Genomic DNA, 22,739 nt, shown 5'->3' with positions numbered 1-22,739 from the left:
AATAATATAATCACTTCGTTGGCTGACAACTGACTAATAATACAGTAATCATTCACGCCTTCATCTATGTTTATGGCGCTAAGTTAGCGCTGCATTCGTTTTAGTTCCTACAACTACGTTACTACGATACATTATTTTGCACTTTATTGCACTTATCAGTCAAAGCCTCTAAATCTTTAGATAGAAGATCAAGTCAGCCTTTTAAACCTTAAGTTTTTATTAAATTTATTTACATCACCTGGATACGCTTACGTTAGCCGAAACTAAGTATGCAATATTACTTACTTGTTGACAGTTGTATTTTATGGTAATAATATAAAGAGTGTTGCAATTTAGTTGTTGCTATAAAATTAACTCTTATAACTTATTAACTCCTTATAAAGCTTCATATATAACCGTGTAATTTTTCAGAATTTCATTATACGTATAGCTTGTGTTATCTATTAACGACATTCGCGTTTCACGAATGGGTGAGAGGCGGCACATGGAGAGCCGTTTTGAAACTTTTAATAAATATAAGAAAATATATGAGGTTTGCAAAACGATGGAAAATATCCACCTATTATGTGCGAATGAAGTGGAGGTCAGGAGTATTCAGTCAGCGCAATGAGGGTGCAGGCATCATTGCGAATAATGAATTATGATCGGCATCGTCTATGCACGGTATGAGTAACCATTTGATTCAAGAGTTGGAATCCCTATATAGGGACTCTATGACATTTGTCAGAATCAACGGAGATTGCACGGGTTGGTTTCCTCTCCTCTCCGGGCTGTTTAACTTAATCATGGACAACTGCCTGAAAGATATGAAAGTTGTTGAACGGGAAATAACAATGAGCCATTCACTAGTGAATCGTTTCCTATTCGCTACTTACCACGTGAAATTGGCCCATTCGGTGGAGGAATTGCAGGATCTGGTAGCAGTTATAAAAAACGCTATGAGTAATAAATAAGTTCGAAATTAGATGAAGGACAAAGGTGTATCGGTGTTTTTCTTGATCTAGCCGAAGCATTCGACACTGTTTCCAGGCCACGACTACTCGAAAAATTTGAAAGACAAGGAATTCGTGGAAATATCCTCCGTTGGTTTCAGTCCTATTTATCCAATAGAAAGCAGAGGGTTCGAGTTGATGGGTATTCGGCATTGTCTTCAATTCTGAAAATTGAGCGCACCCAACGCACCATTCTTAAGATATCGTATAGAAAACGTATCCGCTACTTAACTTCAAAATTGTTCAAATAAACAAAGCTTTTAACTGTTAGACAATTATACATAATAGCAATATGCAGACGTTTTTTGGAAACAAACACCCAACATACCACATCAAACACAACGCAAACCTATATATAAGTAACCCAAAAACGCACTTTCTTCGCTCAACACTTTCTCTTCTTCCGAGGCCCTTTAAAATTATCACTAACATTTCATAACATTACATGTACTTACTAAAAATCTCAAATAATATCTTGTAAACCTGTCCTGTTCTGATACAGAAAATATTCTTATTGTGCAAAAATAGTTATATATAAATTTAATTTATAAAGGTCAATACAGTTTATATGTTAAAAGGAAGAGTCTGGCTGCTCACAATACAGAGAATCCTAGTGGGGGCCATTGCACTTTACTTTACCTAAATATCCTGTATATTGTGTATAATAAAGTTTATCTTTCTAAGTTTATGTTTAGCGATAAGAGGAAAGTGAATATAGGATAAACAAAGGGTGCAAATAGGACTGTATCTAATATTATATAGATGGATAAAAAGTGCAATAAAGTGGTGTCAGGTACAGGATGTATATTTACATCGTATGAAAGTATGACGTAAATGGGGCGTTGCATTCCTTTATGTCTAGTCATGAAATATCAAATAAGGCTCAAATGAATACCAACCCTCCGAGGCTCCGAGGTCCCAAGGAATTCATGTACGGGAGTGAATGTTGGGTGCAGCAAAGACATAATGAAAAAAGAATAAATGCCGAGGCAATGAGAGCGGTAAGGAGTATGTGTGTGTAAGCATGATTGGATGCGTAGGTTAATAGAGGACGTAATGACAATGATACTAAAGGTAATGCTTACGTGGTTCGGCCATGCGGATGAATGAGAAGTAAGATAGGGTGTGCCAGGCAACCGTGGACGGTGAACTCGGGTTGACTAGGCCTTGTATACCTACTACTACTACTAGAGGAGGGACAACTTACAACTTCTGACCGATGAGCATGCGTAGTGAATGCGATGAAGTGGATGTAGCGAGAGAAGTATGACAGGACTGTAGCAAGTGGAGACCCGCGGTCTCTGCCTACACCCTCGTGTAAGAGGCGTGAATATTTAAATAAAATAATGTATAAATTTCTGATAAAGCTATTCAATAACACATTATGATTTTTCTTTTATATATTCTGCTGTGGTAAAGTTACGTCATATTGACTGTTTGTCAATAGACATTAATCAACCAAGAAAAGACTCGAATTTCAAAAATAGCAAAACTAAGCAAAACATGAAATAAACATATAAGGAAATTATAGTACATTTTTGAATAATAAAACACAAACTTTTGTTATAGATTAGTTCAGACATGAGAGTCGTAGTTTTATTGGCTTTGTGTATATGCTTTCAAGTTGTTAGATGTTTGTTGCCTCCATCATTTCAATGGAAAGTTGTAGATTTTTCATGGGATGAATCCGCCCGCAACGCAGCTATATCTACAGGCGCTTATGTATCCGAAAATAATATGCCAGCGGGCATAGCGCGATGGAAAAACAAACTTTTTATAACTATTCCAAGATGGAAAAAAGGTAAGGCTGTAGACTTTGAAGCAGTAACGGTGGCTTGTAACTTGTACGCAAACTTAAAAAAACTTAACAAGACTTGGGTGTTACTATCGGTTGTGACTTAAAATGAGAATGAATGTTGTAAAAAGGGCTAATTCTATACTCTATTTAATGAGAAAATCATTCAAATGCCTTTCTCCTAGAACTCTCCTAAATATATATAAATGTTACATTAGACAACTATTAGAGTATGCCTACAGCATTTGGGATCCTAATTTCATAAAGGATATTCGTTTGCTTGAAAGGGTTCAAAGAAAAGCCACGAAAATGATCAGGTCACTTAGGAACAAATCTTCTAATGAGCGTCTGAAAGCACTCGACCTTACTGATTTAGGAAGTAGGCGATTAAGAGGAAATCTCATTGAAACCTATAAAATCCTCACTGGCCACTATAATGTTCCAGGAATTGAGGAGCTCTTCATAGTGAAAATACACATTTGAGGGGTAGTTCTTTAAAACTAAAGACCACTCAATATAACACAAATTTCCTAAAGAACTTTCTTCCAACCCGAGTAGTGGCCGACTGGAATAGGCTTCCGGAAAGTGTAATTTGTGCACCCTCTTTGAACTCTTAAAAATGGGTTGGATAGTTTCTCCAAATCTCCAAATACGCGCGCATCGGCTTATTAAGCTGCTTGTGTGTTTATATACATAATAATAATAATAAAAACATACTTTATTTCTACATCTCGTATATAAAATAATAAATAAATACGTTATTCATGACATAAATAAGGTGTGACCTGTGTTGTGGGTAACTAGATGACGGTTATTGCGTGGTACATTATTATTAAGCATTTATTGCTGACACCCAGTATAATATAAGAACATCTGTTTTACATAACTTAATCTAATACATAAGATGTGCCGGTTTTGGTCATCAGCGTGCTCTGTGACCAGCTGCTTTCATCCTTTTCTAATGTTAGGTCTTCTTATCCAAGTTCTGCAACTTATTCTCTTTATATCGTCTGCCCATGCATCTCTTGCTCTGTCTTCCTTTTTTCATTTTTCCATGTCGTCTGCTATTCTGTAATAATTTTTGTCCATTGCAACCTGCTATCTATTGTCATGTGCCCGGTCCAGCGCCATTTTAATTGCATTTTCTTTATAACGTCCTCTACTTTGGTCGTCTGCTATTCTGCTCTTTTGCGATATCTCAGGGTAACTAGATTACAATTATTCCGTGGTAGGTACATGGTGCATGTTTAAAGGAAGTTTTTGAAGAAAAGTACTCTTAGTGTTACAACTAATCAAACACAAGTCGTATAAAACATTTATAATACGTAGTAAGGCTGCAGAATCGAAATAAAATTCGGCTAGCGGAATTTATATGTGTTTTGTGAGTTTATATTTGGATAGTTTGACTATACATTAGACCATATATCCATAGATAGGGAGATTTTATTATAAAGGATAATGCTTAAAAATATAAATATATTTGATATTAAAAGCAAGTTTTATATTAAAATAGTTCATATCATATTTGTCATTAAGACGTAGATTTGATTAAGATCGAAATTTGTGATACCTATTGTAAATATACAATCATTTTAGGAGTACCAGCGTCGTTAAATTATATAAATATAAACGGCAACCAAACCCAGACCCTAAATCCTTACCCGAGCTGGGAGGATGCCTTCGTATCAAACAAGGCATGCTGTGTGGCTTCCAACAAAACAGTTGTGTCTGCCTTCCGAGTTCAAGTGGATAAATGTGATAGACTATGGGTTGTTGACAATGGAGTTGCAGATATGTCGAGTATGTTTTGACGTATAGTGTGTAGTGTCTAGATATATTTTTTAATAGAACAGGAGGCAAACGGGCTGGAGATACCGTTGTTACCTGAGAGACCTGATGTTAAGTGATACCGGCGCCCATAGAAACTCAATACCACATGGCTCGCGAGTGCCTTGCCGTCCTTTTAAGGAATGGTACGCGCATTTTTTGAAGGACCCTATGTCGAATTGGTTCAGAAATATTTTAGAAAGTAGCAGGTTCCTCATAGTGGTGATAGTTGGCAAAACTGACCTTAATAACACTCAGTGGTGGACAGACGGAGGTCGAGGTGAATCAAATGGAATTTCGTATTCTGCCTCGACATCCGATGATCAAACTCAGCTGCAGATATCAATCCGAACAACCTCTGAACTTTCTCCGTGGTAAAGGCGGTAGAATATTGAGAGAGATCCATATCTCTAGGCATCGCCAAGGGATCAAACCGCTCGGAAGGGGTCGACGACGATTCGAACCACTCTTCGTTGAATACAGTCAGGTCAATATGGTTTCGAAATTGGATAACTTATTGTTATTAATAGGAAATCTCTCAATTATTTTGTAAGAAAGCCACATTTCTTACTTCCACATTTATATTTTAAAACTAGGTAAGTATTGTTGGGTATCAATAGTATTAGAATAGAAGTAACAAATTAAAACATTGCTGACATGGATTCTACTAAATCCAATCGAGGTAATTATTATTTGTTTCTTTTTAATTTTAGGTGGAGTAAAGCAGATTGCTCCTCCAGCACTTTTAATTTTTGACTTGAACACCGATCAACTGCTGCATCGTTACGAGTTTAAAGACGAGGAGCTAAGGGATTCGTCGGTATTGACTAGTGTGGTGTGTACGTTTAACGTTTTTGTTCATATTAGTCCACGATAGTGGAGCGGCCTAATTGAAGCATCACACTTGTACCAAGTGTGAACGATGCTTTTTTTTGGGCATGCAAATTTTCTTGGTCAATTCATACCTTTTGTGTTAATTAGAAAAGCCATAGCCATTAACGATTTCTAAGAACACTTGTTGAACAATTGTGAGTGTAATATCCAGCAATGAGACCAAGTCTACGTCACATTCCGATGAAATCCGACTAAACGGCAGACATTATGCTAAAAGGTACAAAAAGGCACTGCAAGATTTGTTCTCACCGTAACAAGGCTGGAGGTAGGCCGGAAATTTCGTATTACTGTAATACGAGTCCGGATAAACATAGGATGCATCTTGGCTATTGGTTCATTAAATATTACACCGAAACTAATTACTGTGTGTCATATTTGTCAGTTTGTTGTTCTGAGATATAAATATATGAACTGATTATATTTCACTATTTTTGTACGTTTGTATATTTATAAAACTTCTTAAAGAACCTGTAAGATTACCTAATTTGAATCCGAAATGGCCTCGAGCTGGCTCAATCAAGAAGTAGTCTTGCTGGCGATGATTGCTAAAAAGTACTCGATACCGTTTGTTAATATTAAATTCGCAAATACACAATGAGTTTAAAAGAATATAGATTCGTTGTATATCTTACTTTACTGTTATGTTATATTTAATTCAAGAATTAAGTATCTAAAGAAAATTTAGTTGTAGAATTCTGATAATTGATTCGAATTTTTCGTTGTTGTTTTGTCTTATTATTTTTATTATTATAAATTAAATTTCAGGAGGTAGAAGTAGTAGGCAAAAACTGCGACGCTTTCGCGTATATCCCCGATATGGGTTCAAATGCTCTATTGATCTTCAGTTTAAGTAAAGAGGACGCGTGGCGAGTGGAATGTCCATTTTTTCACTTTGACCCACTCTCAAACGTGTATCGAGTGGGGGGAATCGAGTTCTTTTGGAATGATGGTGTGTCTTCAGCAGTGCTATCGCCTTCGAAGAAATCTGGGTAGGTAATAATCATACATAAATAAACCGATAAATATTTGGAACTATAAATTCAAATTCTTCGCGAAAACAAAATAAACGCTATTCAGAGCTTGACATATTTGGTTTGGGGAAGATTAATTAAAAAAAAGGTTGTTAGGCTTTTGGGTTCCTAATAAGTGAATAAGTATTTTTTTTGTAATATGTAATATTGGTACGCTCGTTTCTGTTTTGTTAATGGTTAAAAAAATGCCTTAAAAATCTCTCAGTTGTGCAATACGATGAAGTTCATCTGCACAGAATTCAAGGACTTGACATGTTTCAGCCCGGAATTATGTCTAGGAGAAAGTGCAACGTTAATCGTTCAAGAGTCTTGAAATAATGTCTTCGACAGGCGTGACCCACTATCGTCAAAGACATTTGAATGAGAATGACGTTAGCCTACGCTTTGTCACGTGATTATTTCAATACAAAGTCGTTTGGCGATAGTGGGTCACGTCTGCTGCAAACAGATTTTGCCTCAAGCACCAGCATGAACAATATTTTATTATTCTAGGCATCGGGACTTATATTTCCACCCGACATCGAGTACTAAACAATTTAGAATATCCACCAAGTTTTTGAAAGACAAATACGTTCCAAAAGAATACATATTCAGTGCAGCAGAAGTAAGAATTTCAGTATATTAGCGCTACAACCTTTTAAGTCTGGGCTTCACTTGTGAACCTGTGTCGCGATTATTTGTTTTTTCTAATAGACAAGCAGGTGATCAGCCTTCTCTATCTGACACCCGCTGTAGACATTTGTCTCACAAGGGGATAATATGATTATTAAGGCTGTTATTCCAAAATTTATTAAAATTATATAGAATTTGATTTTAAGCTTTACATTATATGTTATTAAAATTGACTTAGTTTCGCTAACAATTTTTTTTGTGATTTCTTCCTATAATTTAAGTTCCTTAAAGTGAACAATTCAATTTTTTTATATTAAATATGTGAAGGTAGGCTTGTTTTCCTTCACCATTAAAAAAAGGAAACTTTATTTGTTAATAATAGGCCACAATGGTCACAGAGCACATAGCAAGTGCATTTTTTTGGGAAATGCTTTACGCATCACGGAACACGACTGTCTTTCCTCCATACCCACTAAAACCCCACGGCGCCACCAGTAATCACCCGAGGCAGGACGCTAACAGCGTAGCCTTGTCAGCATCCCACCAAGCAATAAGCAAATGCCTTAAAGCTACCACTGACGATACGTCCATTTAGTAGACTTTCTTTTGGATGCACTCCAAATGGAAATTTATCGAGATACGGTACCATTCACAATACTTCCATTTGGATGCATGGCGTCACTTCGAACTTTGCAATCGTACGGAATGTAAATAAATAATACTATGGATAACAATACTTTACTGGTGGCAGCAGTTGTGTGTATTTTATTAAAAAGACTAAAAAAAAACCAAAAACAATTCCAACAAAGCATTCATCGCTGCATTTCTCTTTTCTCTGTTGTGATAATCAGGATGTTTTACATGCCATAAACATGGATATGATTTATATTTTTCTATTACTTCCAACACAAAGTCACGCGCGCACAAAGACATAATAAAATAAAAAAATTATAACGCTTGACAAATACACAGCACATGCACCACCATCGACATCAAAACATAAACTGAAACAATAACCTCAAAAAAATGGACGCCATTTCGCCCATTCACGGACAATTCGGACTGCTTCCATATGGCGTGGCGCACTTTTCTGACATTGACGGATGGCCGCGGATGACATCCATTTGGCCTGGACGCATGGATTTCAATCCGTTTGGAAATCCAGAGCTGCCTGACGTCCATCCAAATGGAATATTTTTTTAAAATTTATGGGACGATTTTGGACGACGACTACTCCATTCGGATTAATTGACGTATCGTCAGTGGTAGCCTTTAGGGTCAGATACACGGTCGCGACTCCCTTACGTCAAGAATAAATTTAACATACAACAATTTTGGATGGCTAAGATTTCATAAATAGTAAAACTAATTTAAATAAATTAGGTGATTTTATTGTTCTTGTTTCTTCATTTAGGTTGTAGGAGATAGAGGTCCCCTTTCGCAGGCAACAGCGACTGATTTTGACCCTCTGAATAATGTAATATTTTACGCTCAGGTGAGAACCAGATATCTGAAGGCAAATAAATAAGTATTTCCCACCATCTAGATTAACTACTTAAGATTATTCTCTCTCTCTTTAACCCTATAAACAAAGGTACAACAGTACTACAGTTGGAAACAATAGAACTCATCGAATTGTAAAGCTCTAACCATATATCAAAATAAAAAAACAAAAATTAGTTGCTGGTACATGTAGTTATCGACTTTTGGATCTAAAAAATCCTCATTTATCTCTTTATATATAAAATTCTTGTGTCACAATGTTTGTTCCCATACTCATCCGAAACGCTACTATATATATTTCAAACCCCTAAGTGATAATTTGAACATACAAAAATACATACCCCCTTTACGACCAATCCCTATTTTTTATTATAGTAGATAGTTATTTTTATTGAACTAGATTTTTTTTTCATATGAATAATATACATGGCAAAACGAAGTTTGCCGGGTCAGTTAGTAATTTCCTATTTATCTTTAGACACTATAAATGTTGATTTAAATAAATTATGATGACAATTAAAAAAAATCTATAAAATATATTTTTGATAAATATTAGGGTGTTTTTTTTTACAGTTGAACAGAAATGGTATAAGTTGTTGGAACACAGAGAAACCACTTACCGAAGACAACGTGCCACTTATTCTGAGCGACTGTACTGTGTTGGAGTTTCCAAACGACTTAAAGGTTTTATGTCCACATTTTATTTATTATAATAATGTATCCCGCTAGTTTATAAATTGATTTGATTAGAAAGTTTTATACATAATTACTGTATATCTACACAGCTCTTCGATAAATGTAATCGTTTCAGACCAGCCTTTTATAATAGCAAAATTGCAATACAATTTTACAGGTAGACCAAGAAGGTACTCTTTGGATACTTAGCAATAGACAATCTCGTTTCCTCTACGACTCTATGGACAATAATGAGGTTAACTTTAGGGTTCTCTCTGCCCCGACATCCAAGCTAATACAGGGCACTGCTTGCGAAAAGATGACTACCATGGATAGAGCTTTCAGCTTGATTAAAAGACCAAAATCGAAATGTTAATTTGATTCGAAATTTAAATTCATTTACTGTATCATTATATTTCGCAATTTTATAGGTTTTTTAAACCACAAAAATAAAACAAATATAAATAATTAAATTGTATTTTATTTTAATGTACAACATGGTAGCCTTAGCTATACAGGTCCATGTGAATCTTCCGAATGCGTCCGCAGCACGTATGTTTCAGTCTTTTTCACTAGAGGGTAGGTCACTTTGCGAATCAAAATATTCAAACGACTCCGATACGATAGTGCGATTTAATTTGGTTTGATACAAGTGCTATTTTATAAGGTCCCAAATGTCTGGGTCCTAGGAACAAAAATCGTATCGGTTTCGTGTGAAATTAGTACGAGAAAGATGGAATTGTAAAAACTGTAAGTGCATATTTTTCATAGATTTCTGTGTTAAGAAAATATTTTAAGATTATAAATTTATAGTGTGAATGTGATGCGTAAAGCGCATAAAATAAAATCGTAAAATAATAATACAATAACGACACAATTTGTTTTTTTTAAATTGATTAATTGGTATACATTATTAAAAGAGGCTTTATGGCAAGTTTGATACATTAATGCAAAATCTTATTACATCGTATTTAAGAGAATACATTTTTATCAATCTCGCTATAAAGCAATATTAAACTTTTATAGTAAAAAAAGTCATTTCATATACATATATTGTATTTGTTGAAAATGGAACTTTCCAGAATACACATCGTAAACCAAAAGTTCTTTATTAAAGTCATAAGCCGTGCGTTATCAATATTTACATGACTGAAGATTACATCGAAACTAAAGCGATGAGAACATAGAGAACAGATGGACTGATCAAGTGATAGACATCGCCCCTGAAACAGTGGCGCTAGAAAAAACCGTAACTGGTGGGAACAGAAAGCCCGCTCAATTTTCTTGACTACGACCAACAACAATTAAGTACAAGAGAACGATATAAAAACTACTTATCACTTACTCCAAATCCATATTCTAGACCGTCAAACTTAAACCCAGCTACAAAAGAGCTGTCAAACAGTTTCTGTTTGTTTGACATATTTGACAGCGCCCTAGGCGTGGTTTGAGTTACGAATTGGAATATGGAATGATATACGTAACATATATGAAAAAAAATCTTATTAATATTTTAGCAAGGTACAGGAATAAGGATCGAAGTAGTATATCGTACTGATATTATTTTCGAATATGAATTGCTCGATGTCAAGGTGACAGTTGACAGTAAAAACAGCTTCAGCCATAGACCATAGAAACAATCAAAGTGAAATCTAAAGTACCGAGGCTATGGGAGGATGACCTATTTAAATTTCACGCGATTATAAAAGTGGCGTTACATCATAAATGGTTTATGGCCTCAGATTGCTTTACCGATTATTATTTTATCTTCAGGTGATCAGCCTTGTCTGAACTACACATCGATTTTTGGGTTTGGGACGCATGAGGAACCCGGCATCGGTTCCCTCTTGCCTTCAAACTAAGAGCATAATGGATGGAAATTCTGATGCAGGTACGCTTCAGAAGTAGTAGTTTGTCCTCAATAATGTAAATATTGATTGATTCTCTTAACGAATTAAACTTTAAATAAACGAATTTAGTATATTTATGATTCGATGTTAACGATTGCATAGCGGTTCTATTTACAGATAGGCCATTTTAAGATTAAGAGAATTTTATTAATATCGATTGATTTACAGCGAATCTTTCTTGATGTACATATATTGCATGATATTGAGTAGGTAATCATTTTTTATTTGCGTCATAAGAAAACGACGAAGAACAAACGAAGCTTTCGCCTCAGAAAGTATTCCTGTCCATAATAAAGGAGTAATTGCTGGATCGAAGTGTGCGTTAATGTATTCGAATTTCATACAATATTCATGGCTTATAATTGTCTAATTCCATATTGGAATCAATAAAACTTTAAAATACATATCACAATGGATTTACCATTAACGTCGATAAAATCTTCTCTCAAAAACAATTCAAGTACTGGACAAACTTAGAACGAAAAAGATTCTGACATTTTTGTGTATACACACTTTAACACAAGGGAATAAAATAATAACGGGAATTCATAAAACGTTCAAATGCGGTTGTCAAATTAAATTCGATTAAAGTCGACTTTGATATTTAAACTGTCAGTTCTAACTTTTTTCCCTATTTCAAGAGATAAATTTTACATATGACATTTCTCGTAAATATATTTGACAATAATGACATTATTAATGTCATAAGCTAACTCGGATTTCCTAATGCAACTAAGCGCTTAACGTGCGTCAAAAATTAACTATCGCAAACTTCATTGATAGGGCAATTAATTAGCATTTTCTACATTTAATAGGTAAGCTTTTAAATTGATCAAGTACCCAAAAGTGTGACCAGTTACTAAAAATATAGTTTGCTTGAACTTCTAGATTTTTCTAAAGAAACAATTTTTGTTCCACAATAAATGTATGATTCTGTTATTTTCATATTAAAACCGGGTCCAGATACAAAATGCTAACTCAACAGTATAATATCGAAACCGGGCATATAAATAAATAGTATAACTAACATATTTTCTAAACTACGACTCGTTTTACAACTGTCATTTTCATATTAAAACCGGGCCTATACAAACTACGAAATCACTTATTGTACACAAAAAATCTCTAGAAAAATCTATGACAATATAGTCTCCATACAACTCATGGTTTTATATTTTAAATATTTCGTTTCGCTATTAAATAATTAAAAAATATTAAGGTCATTGACCTATCAATGAAGTTATTAGCGTCACTATTCTAATCAATTCGACAGTAGGAATATCTACCTTATTCTATAGTTTTAGAGTCCATATTATCTTGTATCAGAGTTGTCTCGTTGCGTGGGACTGAGTTGTGGAGATGATTTCCCTTCGATACGTTTCTTTAAAGGCATATTGTATTCCCAGCCTTCGTCCGATTTTGGGCTGAACAACTGAAATGGTATAAAATTTTAAAAACCCCGTCAATGAGGGAAAAATAAGTCATACATATCGCAAAAACTAAAAAAAACGATTTCAATAGGACTGCTTATAAGCGTATACCGTTTTTAAACGAACGTATAATTTTGATAAGACTATCAGTATCCAAAAATTTGGGAAATACATACATGAAAGCACCGGTTCGGTGACATATAACCCGCTTTTTTGAAGTCGGTTAAAAATACACTACGAACAATTGCGACTTACCTGTGTGACCCAGGCCTCGTCACTGTCAGCGCGCTTCTTAGCGGCATCTCTCTGCGTCTGCTCCAACAGCCTTTTAGCTGCAGTCGCGGCGTCCGTATCCGCGGCTCTCAAGGCGGCCGTGACGTACCTCCAAACGCGACGCGACTCCTGCGGCGACTGGCGACTGATCGGTGCGACTCGTTTGCGACACGTCTTCATCGTCGACACGTCGAACACAACTTCGTTACGCTGTTGGCACAATGACTGCTTATTAATATTTATATTAACGGTCTGCCTCAACCTCAAATTAACCTAACCTAAAAAAAAAAGGCATTTTCTGCCGCGCACCAGCACTGTGTTGGACCAGCGGCCCCGTGAAGTATTTCCGAACCAATTAGACTTTACATAAGAGCGTACCAATTGTTAAAAAGCCGGCAATGCCGTCTCACATGGAGTGTTCATGGGCGGCGGGTTTCACTTAACAAGAAGTGAGCATTCTGCCCGTTTGCCCCCCTGCTCTACAAAAACAGCGACTAAAATTTTAGACATTGTTGTTGCAATTTCATATTGTTAAGAAAACGGGTTGACTGCAATGTTTCTAGATTTTTCCACTAGTTAGAGAACTTTCCAGCAGGCTGAAATGTGATTTCTGACCGTTTCAGGAGACGATCAATCACATTTGCTTATGGTTACCTAGTTTTCAGGAGAATGACACATTCAGGCTGTTTCAGAACATGCATAGTCGAGTAAAGTTTTCAGGAAATTTAGGCGTTTTCAGGCCTAGTATACCCCTTAGATAAAGGAATATTCTAGACCGAATTTTCTAGGTGTGGGACAAGGATGGACAATGATACGCGATACACGGAATATCGGAACCTTCTCGTAGCTAGACTGAGCACTCTAGAACGCCGTACGTACGTAGCAATCCCGCCTAGAGAGTTCTCGAATATTGTTCAAGATTATTCCCAGGGATATATATATATAAGCGAGCCGAAACGCAACAACAAATAAACACCGAAGCGAAAGTGCGAACAAAGTGAAGACAAGGGATAAAGTGTGTGTGTGAAATGTGCGTAATTAAAGTAATTATATTTACTGTATGCTGTATGTAGCCTGTATTTTTTGTGTGAAATTAGTGTACTTCTGCGAGTAATTTGTGGTTATAAATTCCTCATTGATTTATTTAAGAATAAGCCCTTGAAGAAATCTACGGCATATTCTATCCGATCCCCTAGCTCGTAACAATATATATGTCGCAGGCAACTATCTAACTAATATTAGGTCCTTACATATGAAATTGGCGTATTTCGTACTGGCCACTTTAATCACGATGTTCTCCTCTTTGGTAAGGAATTCCAAATTCAAATTTGTACAGCTATTTACTCAGGTATTTGTGCTTCGATGACCGTCATTCATTTGTTTTTTTCTTCTGTATTTTTCTGTTTGCGTCACTCATTTTACAAAATGGAAAACTCAAAGTATCGCATTATTTACGAGTACGAGTTCCGCCGTGGCAATAGTGCTGTGGAAACGACTCGAAGGGTGAATGATGTGTATGGCGGTCATGTTGCAAAAGAAAACACAGTTCGTTTTTGGTTCCAACGTTTTCATTCTGGAAATTTCGACCTGTAGAACAAGCCCCGTGGACGGCCTGAGACCCAAGTTGATAATCAAGTATTGAAGGCTATTGTGGAAGCGGATCCATCGCAAACTACGTCCGAGTTAGCTGCAGGCTGCGGTGTTAGTGATAAAACTGTTTTAATTCACTTGAAGCAAATTGGGAAGATTAAAAAGCTTGAAACCTCACGAATTGACTGAAGCAAACCGGCAAACGCGCGTCGACTGCTGCGTTACATTACTGAACCGGCACAATAATGAAGGTATTTTAAACCGAATCATTACCTGTGATGAAAAATGGATTCTTTACGATAATCGGAAGCGCTCAGCGCAATGATTGGATCCTGGCCAGCCAGCCAAAACCTGCCCCAAGCGAAAATTAGTGCCGGTATTGTTCATTGCAGTTTTCTCAAATCTGGCCAGACTATTACGGCTGATGTCTATTGTCAGCAATTGCAAACCATGATGGAAAAGCTAGCGGCTAAATAACCTAGGCTGGTCAATCGCTCCACGCCACTGCTACTTCACGACAACGCTAGACCACACACTGCACAACAGACGGCTACCAAATTAGAAGAGCTTCAATTGGAATGTCTAAGACATCCTCCGTACTCTCCGGACCTTGCTCCAACAGATTACCATTTTTTTCGAAATTTGGACAACTTCTTGCAATTGAAAAAATTTAACTCTGATGGGGCAGTCCAAATCGACTTCACAGATTTTATTGATTCCCGTCCGACTGTTTTTTTAGTAAAGGGATCAATGAAGATGCCTGAGCCTAAGAGATGGCAAAAGTGCATAGAAAACAATGGTTCATACTTTGATTATTTAAATATATTATATTTAAAAATATTCGACTTTTTGTTCCTCCCATACAAAACGCCAATTTCATATGTAAGGACCTAATATATATTAGTTTAATATTGAATTGTTTATTGTTAATAATTTGATGCTATCCCCTATCCTCTCGTAAAATCATTGTTTATTATGCTGATTTTTTATTTATTTAGTGAAAACTACTATCCACAAAGAGTTGTTGAGTGAGTGTTTTAGTATATATCAGGCTCTCCTACTTCAATTAAATTAAACAATAACGAATTTATTAAGTTTACATTGTAATATGGGCTACATAAAATAGGCACAATTATAAATTTATGTAATATTTGTTACGATTACAAAAATTATATATGTCAAAATCTATATATATGTCGGAGAATGAATATTTTAAAATTCCCGCCACTCTGAAGTTAGTAGTGGTATGGTAAGGTAGACTGTCAACGTTGACAATTGACAATGCCTAGTCTGTGTGATCAACCAAATGTCAGTGGCGCGACTGTTTCGTGGCAGTAAGTGATTTGTTTAGTCACTTGAGTTTCGAACGTCGCCTGCGCCGGACGTGCGCACTGACTGTGTTATAATGTCGGACGACGGTAGTAACACCAATTTTGCAATTATTAATCGCGTTGAATCTGCGACATATATATATATTAATGAAACCCCATTTCCCTTGGTCAAGACATCACGCGTGAACAACTGGACCGATTACGCTAATTACTTTTCTGTTGTGTTTGTTATTGTCACCACGATATTAAGTAATTCTTTTAAAAAATGGCTATCGTAACAAGTTTTTTTTTCCAGTGCATATAGCGCTCAAAGCGGTCAAAAATTGCGTGACGTAATGCTTGAACTAAGCCTGGACTGTGAAGATTCCCAGGACCAAGTTTAAGACCGAATACCTGACAAAGTTAAATTAAAATCTCACCCCAGAATCAGTCCACCGTCCATCCATCCTTGAATTCCATTCCCCTTGTGCAGTATAATACGGTTTCTTCTCAGTTCCAGCGAACACTTCACACGTGACTCTATGTTTCTTGCCTCCATAAAAGGGTTTTGTAAGAAACTCCACGTTCGCCTTATGACCAGTTTGCACGCATTCTATTACTACAGAACCGCCTAGTTCTATCCAGGGGATCGTTAATATTGACCTGAAAAACATAATAAGGAAAACTCTGTTATTTTTATGATTTCTAGTTATATAAGTAAAATAAAAATAATTTTAAGTGTGGGCCTCAGATCTCTGTATCTGTTTCGGCAAGTAGGTGATCAGCCTCCTGTGCCTGACGCACACCGACTTTTTGGGTCTAAGGCACCGTCTTGCCTTGTTCCTCACGATGTTTTCCATCACCCAGCCAGCTACAAATAGCATAGCTAAAGAGATTTTATTACAAGTTCATACATACTTTAATGCGAAAAGGCATTTCCTCTCTCCCCCCCCCCTCCCCAATCAATAATCCTATGTTAGTCTTGTTGCCTAGGAACGTTTAGGAAACTCGTTAAACGTATCGTTCACTCACTTGTCTGAAGGAACTTTTTTTGAATATCAACAATAACTGTCTAGAGATTCAATTAACTCTCTGATTTAACTACTTTACAGCGACATATACATTTACTAACCTGCCATAACCATTGGGAAATGTTAGGGTATACTCTTCTCCCAAATCCAGGAGCGTAACCAATCCTTTGCCGATATTATGAACACCGATGGAGAGACCCAGAAACTTGCTCTTCGTCCAAACCCAGGCCTCGAATTGGATGCGTTTGCTGACGTGTTCCGCATAAAAGGCTGATATAGGCGGATGATGGGAGACTTGTTCGGCTACGAAGGATAATTGTTCCGGCGAACACCACGGAACAGGGCCGTCGCCTACTTCTATCTGAAAATTTTTGTACGATTTACCTATAATTTCTCCGTCCACCTTGACACAAACAATCATAAGGATCAACAGTCGGTAGCGCGTCAACACATGTAAAAAACACTCTGAATAAAACAGCGCACTAGTGTCAGTTGTCATTTTGTTACAATTCGGCCCGTCATCGCTGACACCTGACAGCTCAATGTCAGATTCAAATTCATTTATTCATATAATGTAGACTTGTGAACGTCAAAAAATAAATAAATATAAAATGGTTCTAATTTTACATTTACTGCCAGTTCTCAAATCAAGCAAGAACTGGGAAAAACCGCTCTTTTAATCACCAAGGCTTTCGTTTTACACACTGTTTGTGTCGCTGCAACCATTACACCATGTCCATTAATAATAAAATAAATTACAAAACAAAGATTTATATCCTCGTGTTGTCAATGTGACATCTAATGAAACTTTATTGTACGGCCATGACGTGACTTATAAATTATAACCTTAGTTAATCTAATATATAACATTCTCGTATTACAATGTTCGTTCCCATACTCCTCCGAAACGCCTCGACCGTGATAAGAGAGCGTTGAAGTATTACGTAATGAATTGGAGGGGGGGGGGGGGGCTTGTCCTCTTGTAAAACGGGGGCGGGGATTGAATTAGGCGTTATTGTTAATATTATTATCCACTTTCCAGTACTTTACACCACATAATGGCAAGTTTTAGGTATAAAGAGTCACGGGGGGGTGGTCACGAAACGTTTTACTATTGGATACAGAAAACGTTACCAAATCTCCAAAAAATTGCGTGACGTAATACTTGAACGCTCCCAACGGTTGTTCACCCTGAGGATTTTTTTGTTTTTGGATAAAATAATTATGACTTGAACTCAGGTTTATATAGAGAAATATTCACAGAAAAACTTCAAAAGTTTTCATTCCGTTTTCAACAATATCATAGTATCATAGGGTAGCATAGCAAAATGTGCCATGTTGGTATGTTCTAAAAACGTAGGCTAAGTACTATACTAAGGTGAAACGAGGTTTGCGGGGGCAGCTAGTGTACATATACAGAGCCATTATTACCTAATATAGCGATAAGCTTAACTTTCACGTGTATCCAATAAATTAAATAATATCAGTTTTTTTAACAGGTGGCAATAGTCAGAAGGCTCACCTGATGTTAAGTGATACCGCTGCCCATTGACACTCACATTACAAAGCTCACAATTGCGTTGTTACTGACTGTGTAGTCAAATTTGCTCGTAGACGGTATTTGCTGGTGCAGGGAGCTGGGGTTCTGGGTTAAAATGTGTTTACCTTGTCTCCATTATTAGGTGGCTCAACCCCATCCAGATCCCAATGACACCTGAACACCTCTCCAAGTATGGGATTGTATGGTTTCTTCGCGACTTGTGATTTTCGCCCCGCATGGTACGAGCTTAGGTACCACCGTACCACTTGTACCATGCGTTCCCTGGGTGTCGGCATATCCACTATCCTAAAATTATTATAATCAATTTTATTATTATTTTATCATCCCTTAAATGTTGAGCTGCGGGATCGCACACAAAAAAAAAAACATTAAAATTGGGACCGCTATCGGAAGTTACTGAATGTGCATTCTGATGATTTATTACACTGTTGGAATCGTTGATTTGAGGTGACAATCAGTCCACAAAAGATTCAAGAATTTAAATTTTTTTTTTTAAATCAATAATATATAAACTAACAGTAGAAAACACCAAAAAGGGGTTTAGCCTCACCACAATACAAGTTTTAAACTCCTTAAGAGATACAAAAACTATACGAAAACATTACAACAAACAGAGAAAAAAAAGTTCTTACACATCTATCTTAAATTTATGGAGCCAAGGAATCACATCCCAGACATAAGAAATGCGAAAAGCTACCCTCGTAGGGTGTTAAGATTTAAGGATAAACAAGGCGCGGCTAACAAGTGTACAGGTACATACTGTATGTATGTTGTACTTACTTAACGAATTGGTCTGGATGTGCGAACGAGTCCGCGTACATTTCGAGTAGCGATCGCCTCTCCAGAATAAATGTAGGAAGAACAACCTGAAATTTACAGAAATACGTTTGATTTATATATATTTGCAGTAATGGAGAAATACAGTACATATAAAATTATTGAATGAAAACGAGAGCAACTTAGCAAGCAAGAAGATAGGAAGCAAGAAGATAGGAAGCAAGAAGATAGCAAGCAAGAAGATAGGAAGCAAGAAGATAGGAAGCGAGAAGATAGGAAGCGAGAAGATAGGAAGCAAGAAGATAGGAAGCAAGAAGATAGCAAGCAAGAAGATAGCAAGCAAGAAGATAAATAGATGACAAAATAAAAAAGAGAGTATATATATTTACTTAGACAAAAAGTATAAAACAAAGCTATTAAGACATATGTTTGATATCAGTAGTAGGACTATATGATTTTATATCAGTACGAACGTTAGGGATACGACGTGGACAGGTAATGCTACTACAGTAGATAATTAAAGGAAGATAGAGAAGAAGCTAAGCAATTAGCAATTACTATAGACATAGATATAACATTTATTACTAACACACACACAGATACTCACAAAATCACAATAATCAAAGACAAAAAAACTGGGCTAAAGTTAAAACTATTACCATAATATAAAAAAAAATGATAAGAATTTTTTGTTTAATAACAAGCTAAGTTTTAAGTGTGTGATGCGTGTTACATGCTGTGGTTGCAATTGGCCCAGGAGTAGATATTGTAATTAGTAGAAAAAAATAATAATAAAAGTAGTCAAAGGTAACTTTTACGACTCCTTGAATTAAGTCTTGTTTAAATAAAATAAAATCTAAAATAAGAGTAATTGTTAAGAAATAGATTAAAAACTATATTTACAATTTATTTATAGTTAAGTTTCAAAAAATACATTTTTGTACGAGTGGCCTGTTTCTATGTTACTGTTGTTTAAAACAACTGTACAATAAACAACAAACAATGTCAGGATTCGCGAGAACAATAATGTTTGTTTTAACAAATTTTATCGAATATAAAAAGTATTTTGAAAACATTCAATGGATATATAAAGTTAGAGACATCGATTTGTCTGAAATAGAAGAACTAAAAGGCCTTCAAATGTCGAAGAATGGTTACTTTATTTATTTATTTATTTACACTTCGTTACACTACAAAATAAAAATAAAAATTAACATAATTAAATCAAAAGGAGGGCAACTGGCGGCCTTATCGCTTACGAGCGATCTCTTCCAGGCAACCACTGTGAGTAAAGAAAATTTATAATTTTTATAAATTATTTAATTGATTGAGACACAGGCGGACAATTTTAAAGTTAGATTATAGTGATACGTTAATGTTAGATTAATTTGTACGTTTCACTGATTTCGATTCGAATATTTAAAATCTAGGACAAAGAATTTTATTTTGTATAGTATGCAAACTGACAGGAGGCTAACCTGATGTTGAGTGATGCCGCCCAAGGACACACTTAATGCCAGAGGACTCGCGAGTGCGTTGCCGGCAGAATTGGTACGCTCTTATTTCGACCCTAAGCCGAATTGTTTCGGAAACTATAAAATTTTGTATACCTTTGTGAGATCCATGCCAATTTTGACTTGTGAGAGGAGATGTGTGACCACGGAGCCATGGTTCTCCATGGAGCCCAGATCGCTGTCCGAGTCATCTTCGTAAAGAGCTTAAAGTAGAGAAAACTTTCAACAGTCTGGTAAAAATTTGGTGTTAAATCAACAGTAAATACACAATAAATAAAATAAAAAAAACATAACACAGACCAATTGCTCCGTTTTAAAAGCGTATTCATCTGTCCCTTTTGATCACAGCGTGAACACGATACGACAGAAAGAGACGAAAGAGTCCTCTATGTGAAAGAGTAACATAAAACTTTAGTTTCTTTTAATGAAATATTTCTCAGACCTATACTGAAACTAAAAACACTAATAATTTCGAAGACACATCGAAAAATTCACACGGCGTGCAGCTTCTATCAAGTCCACATTCAATCCTCTTAAAAATTGATCAAATTTCGGTCAGCTCTGCATTTTTAAATATTTAAAGTTTTTAAACATGAAGATAAACAATGTTATCGCTTACTCAATTCATTAGAAAACATTAAAAGCAATTCCTGTCACGTGCATTCTGGTTATGCGCGTGCGTCATTTCTACGTTTATTTTTACAAAGAATCATATTTCACGATCGCGATTAAGTAATAAGCATATTTTGTTTTTTTTAAGAAAAATATTACGCAGTATACCTCCCAAATTGGTCATAGCCTAATCCTGATTCTATGTTAATTAAATAAATTAAAATATCGTTGAGAGGCATGTTAGTTATTGGAATACTGTCCAAATCAAATTAAAATTATAAACACGAGCCATATAACATACATGAGATCCAGAAAGTTTAAAATAACTTAGGCCCTATTCGCTGGACCGATAAAGGCCCTTACAGGTCTCACCATTACTTAGGCACTCCAGGAAGTTGTGCGGCGCCTAAGATGACCTTCAGAAATGAAGAGCGCGACTGAAGGAGAGATCATGATAAAAAGGTATTACCATCATAGTCAATTTCGCCGTCTCTGGTCCTAGGAAGGTCGACAGAGGGCGAAGCCTCTGACTCGGATGCACCCTCCGTCGCGCATGTACGACTTGCACTGAAACAATTAAATTAATTAAATCCGACGAAAAGCTTTTGATAGTAAGGAATAGTTTGCAGGTCCATGTGTCGTAGATGTTATGCTAATACAGTAGAAACCGTTTAAGACGATCACACTTAATACGATTTCTCGCATAATACTTTACGCCAGTTTCTGGAACTTGACTTATTCCATACATTTCTTAACGCTTAATACGATTCGTCATCCCGTTTAATACGCCCGAGCCCGAGCCGAGAGGTCTAACCGAGCGCTCTAACGAGAGCCCCCAGAAAGACCCTCCCCGCCCGCTCATGAAGAACTCGAGATAGTGCAGGCTTTTCCTGGATATTCTTCCATTGATGACAATGTAGCACCGTACGAAATTCAATCACAAAACGAGGCCCTAAGTGATAATGATAAAGGCGAAGATGGGTCAACTCCTGTTTTGTCAAACGCCCAGGCATTATCAGCTGTTAATGATCAAGACACTATGTAGCTTCTTTGGATAAAAGCGAAGACGCGATGCAAAAGTTGAATTATGTTTTTTTTAAATGGCTAATGAATTTAAATCTTTCCGTCAAATAAATGATTATTTTAAATAATTTAATTACACTACGTTTTAATGTAATTTATAAATGTATAATTTAATACCTATATATACCAAAATTGGAACATAATAATATGTAGTACGTATTATTTTCAATATCCCGTATAATACGCTTTCTCGCTTAAGACGCGTTTTTGTTAGGGTCCCTGAGAAATCGTCTAAAGCGGGTTTTACTGTATTATTATTATTTTCTACCTGCATATAATGTATTCACAAAAACTAATATGTAATACGATTAAAGATTTT

At 36.1% G+C, this 22,739-nt stretch overlaps 2 protein-coding genes across 2 annotated transcripts in view; one reads left to right on the top strand and one right to left on the bottom strand.

Moving 5' to 3' along the window:
* The first annotated feature begins 2,458 nt into the window (after positions 1–2,458).
* On the top strand, positions 2,459–9,799 carry LOC123716371 (L-dopachrome tautomerase yellow-f-like). Its single transcript, XM_045672083.1, has 8 exons — positions 2,459–2,793; positions 4,384–4,587; positions 5,328–5,449; positions 6,274–6,497; positions 7,032–7,143; positions 8,566–8,646; positions 9,228–9,338; positions 9,508–9,799. Exons 1-8 carry the CDS (start codon positions 2,574–2,576, stop codon positions 9,703–9,705), a joined length of 1,272 nt encoding a protein of 423 aa, XP_045528039.1. The 5' UTR covers positions 2,459–2,573; the 3' UTR covers positions 9,706–9,799.
* A 1,595-nt stretch (positions 9,800–11,394) lies between these two features.
* The window catches only part of LOC123716370 (oxysterol-binding protein-related protein 9), a 51,823-nt gene continuing 40,478 nt past the window's right edge, over positions 11,395–22,739 (bottom strand). The window contains exons 9-16 of the mRNA XM_045672082.1: positions 21,807–21,904; positions 20,822–20,928; positions 19,215–19,300; positions 18,539–18,719; positions 16,975–17,234; positions 16,283–16,505; positions 12,925–13,152; positions 11,395–12,671 (exon numbers count right to left, since the gene is read on the bottom strand). Of these exons, the coding sequence (XP_045528038.1) occupies positions 12,552–12,671; positions 12,925–13,152; positions 16,283–16,505; positions 16,975–17,234; positions 18,539–18,719; positions 19,215–19,300; positions 20,822–20,928; positions 21,807–21,904 (1,303 nt within the window). The 3' untranslated portion in view covers positions 11,395–12,551. The remainder of the gene's footprint in view (positions 12,672–12,924; positions 13,153–16,282; positions 16,506–16,974; positions 17,235–18,538; positions 18,720–19,214; positions 19,301–20,821; positions 20,929–21,806; positions 21,905–22,739) is intronic.

The sequence above is a fragment of the Pieris brassicae genome, chromosome 11 (assembly GCF_905147105.1).
Source record: "Pieris brassicae chromosome 11, ilPieBrab1.1, whole genome shotgun sequence".
NCBI lineage: Eukaryota > Metazoa > Arthropoda > Insecta > Lepidoptera > Pieridae > Pieris > Pieris brassicae.
Note: the sequence above shows the minus strand (reverse complement) of the source record. Positions and strands in the feature narration are given on the sequence as shown.

Excerpts from the sequence above, each read along its gene's own strand:
- LOC123716371 (XM_045672083.1), top strand. The coding sequence starts at position 2,574 with ATGAGAGTCGTAGTTTTATTGGCTTTGTGTATATGCTTTCAAGTTGTT. Across the intron at positions 2,794-4,383 it reads TATTCCAAGATGGAAAAAAG|GAGTACCAGCGTCGTTAAAT; the intron begins GTAAGGCTGTAG and ends CAATCATTTTAG. Across the intron at positions 9,339-9,507 it reads AGTTTCCAAACGACTTAAAG|GTAGACCAAGAAGGTACTCT; the intron begins GTTTTATGTCCA and ends ACAATTTTACAG.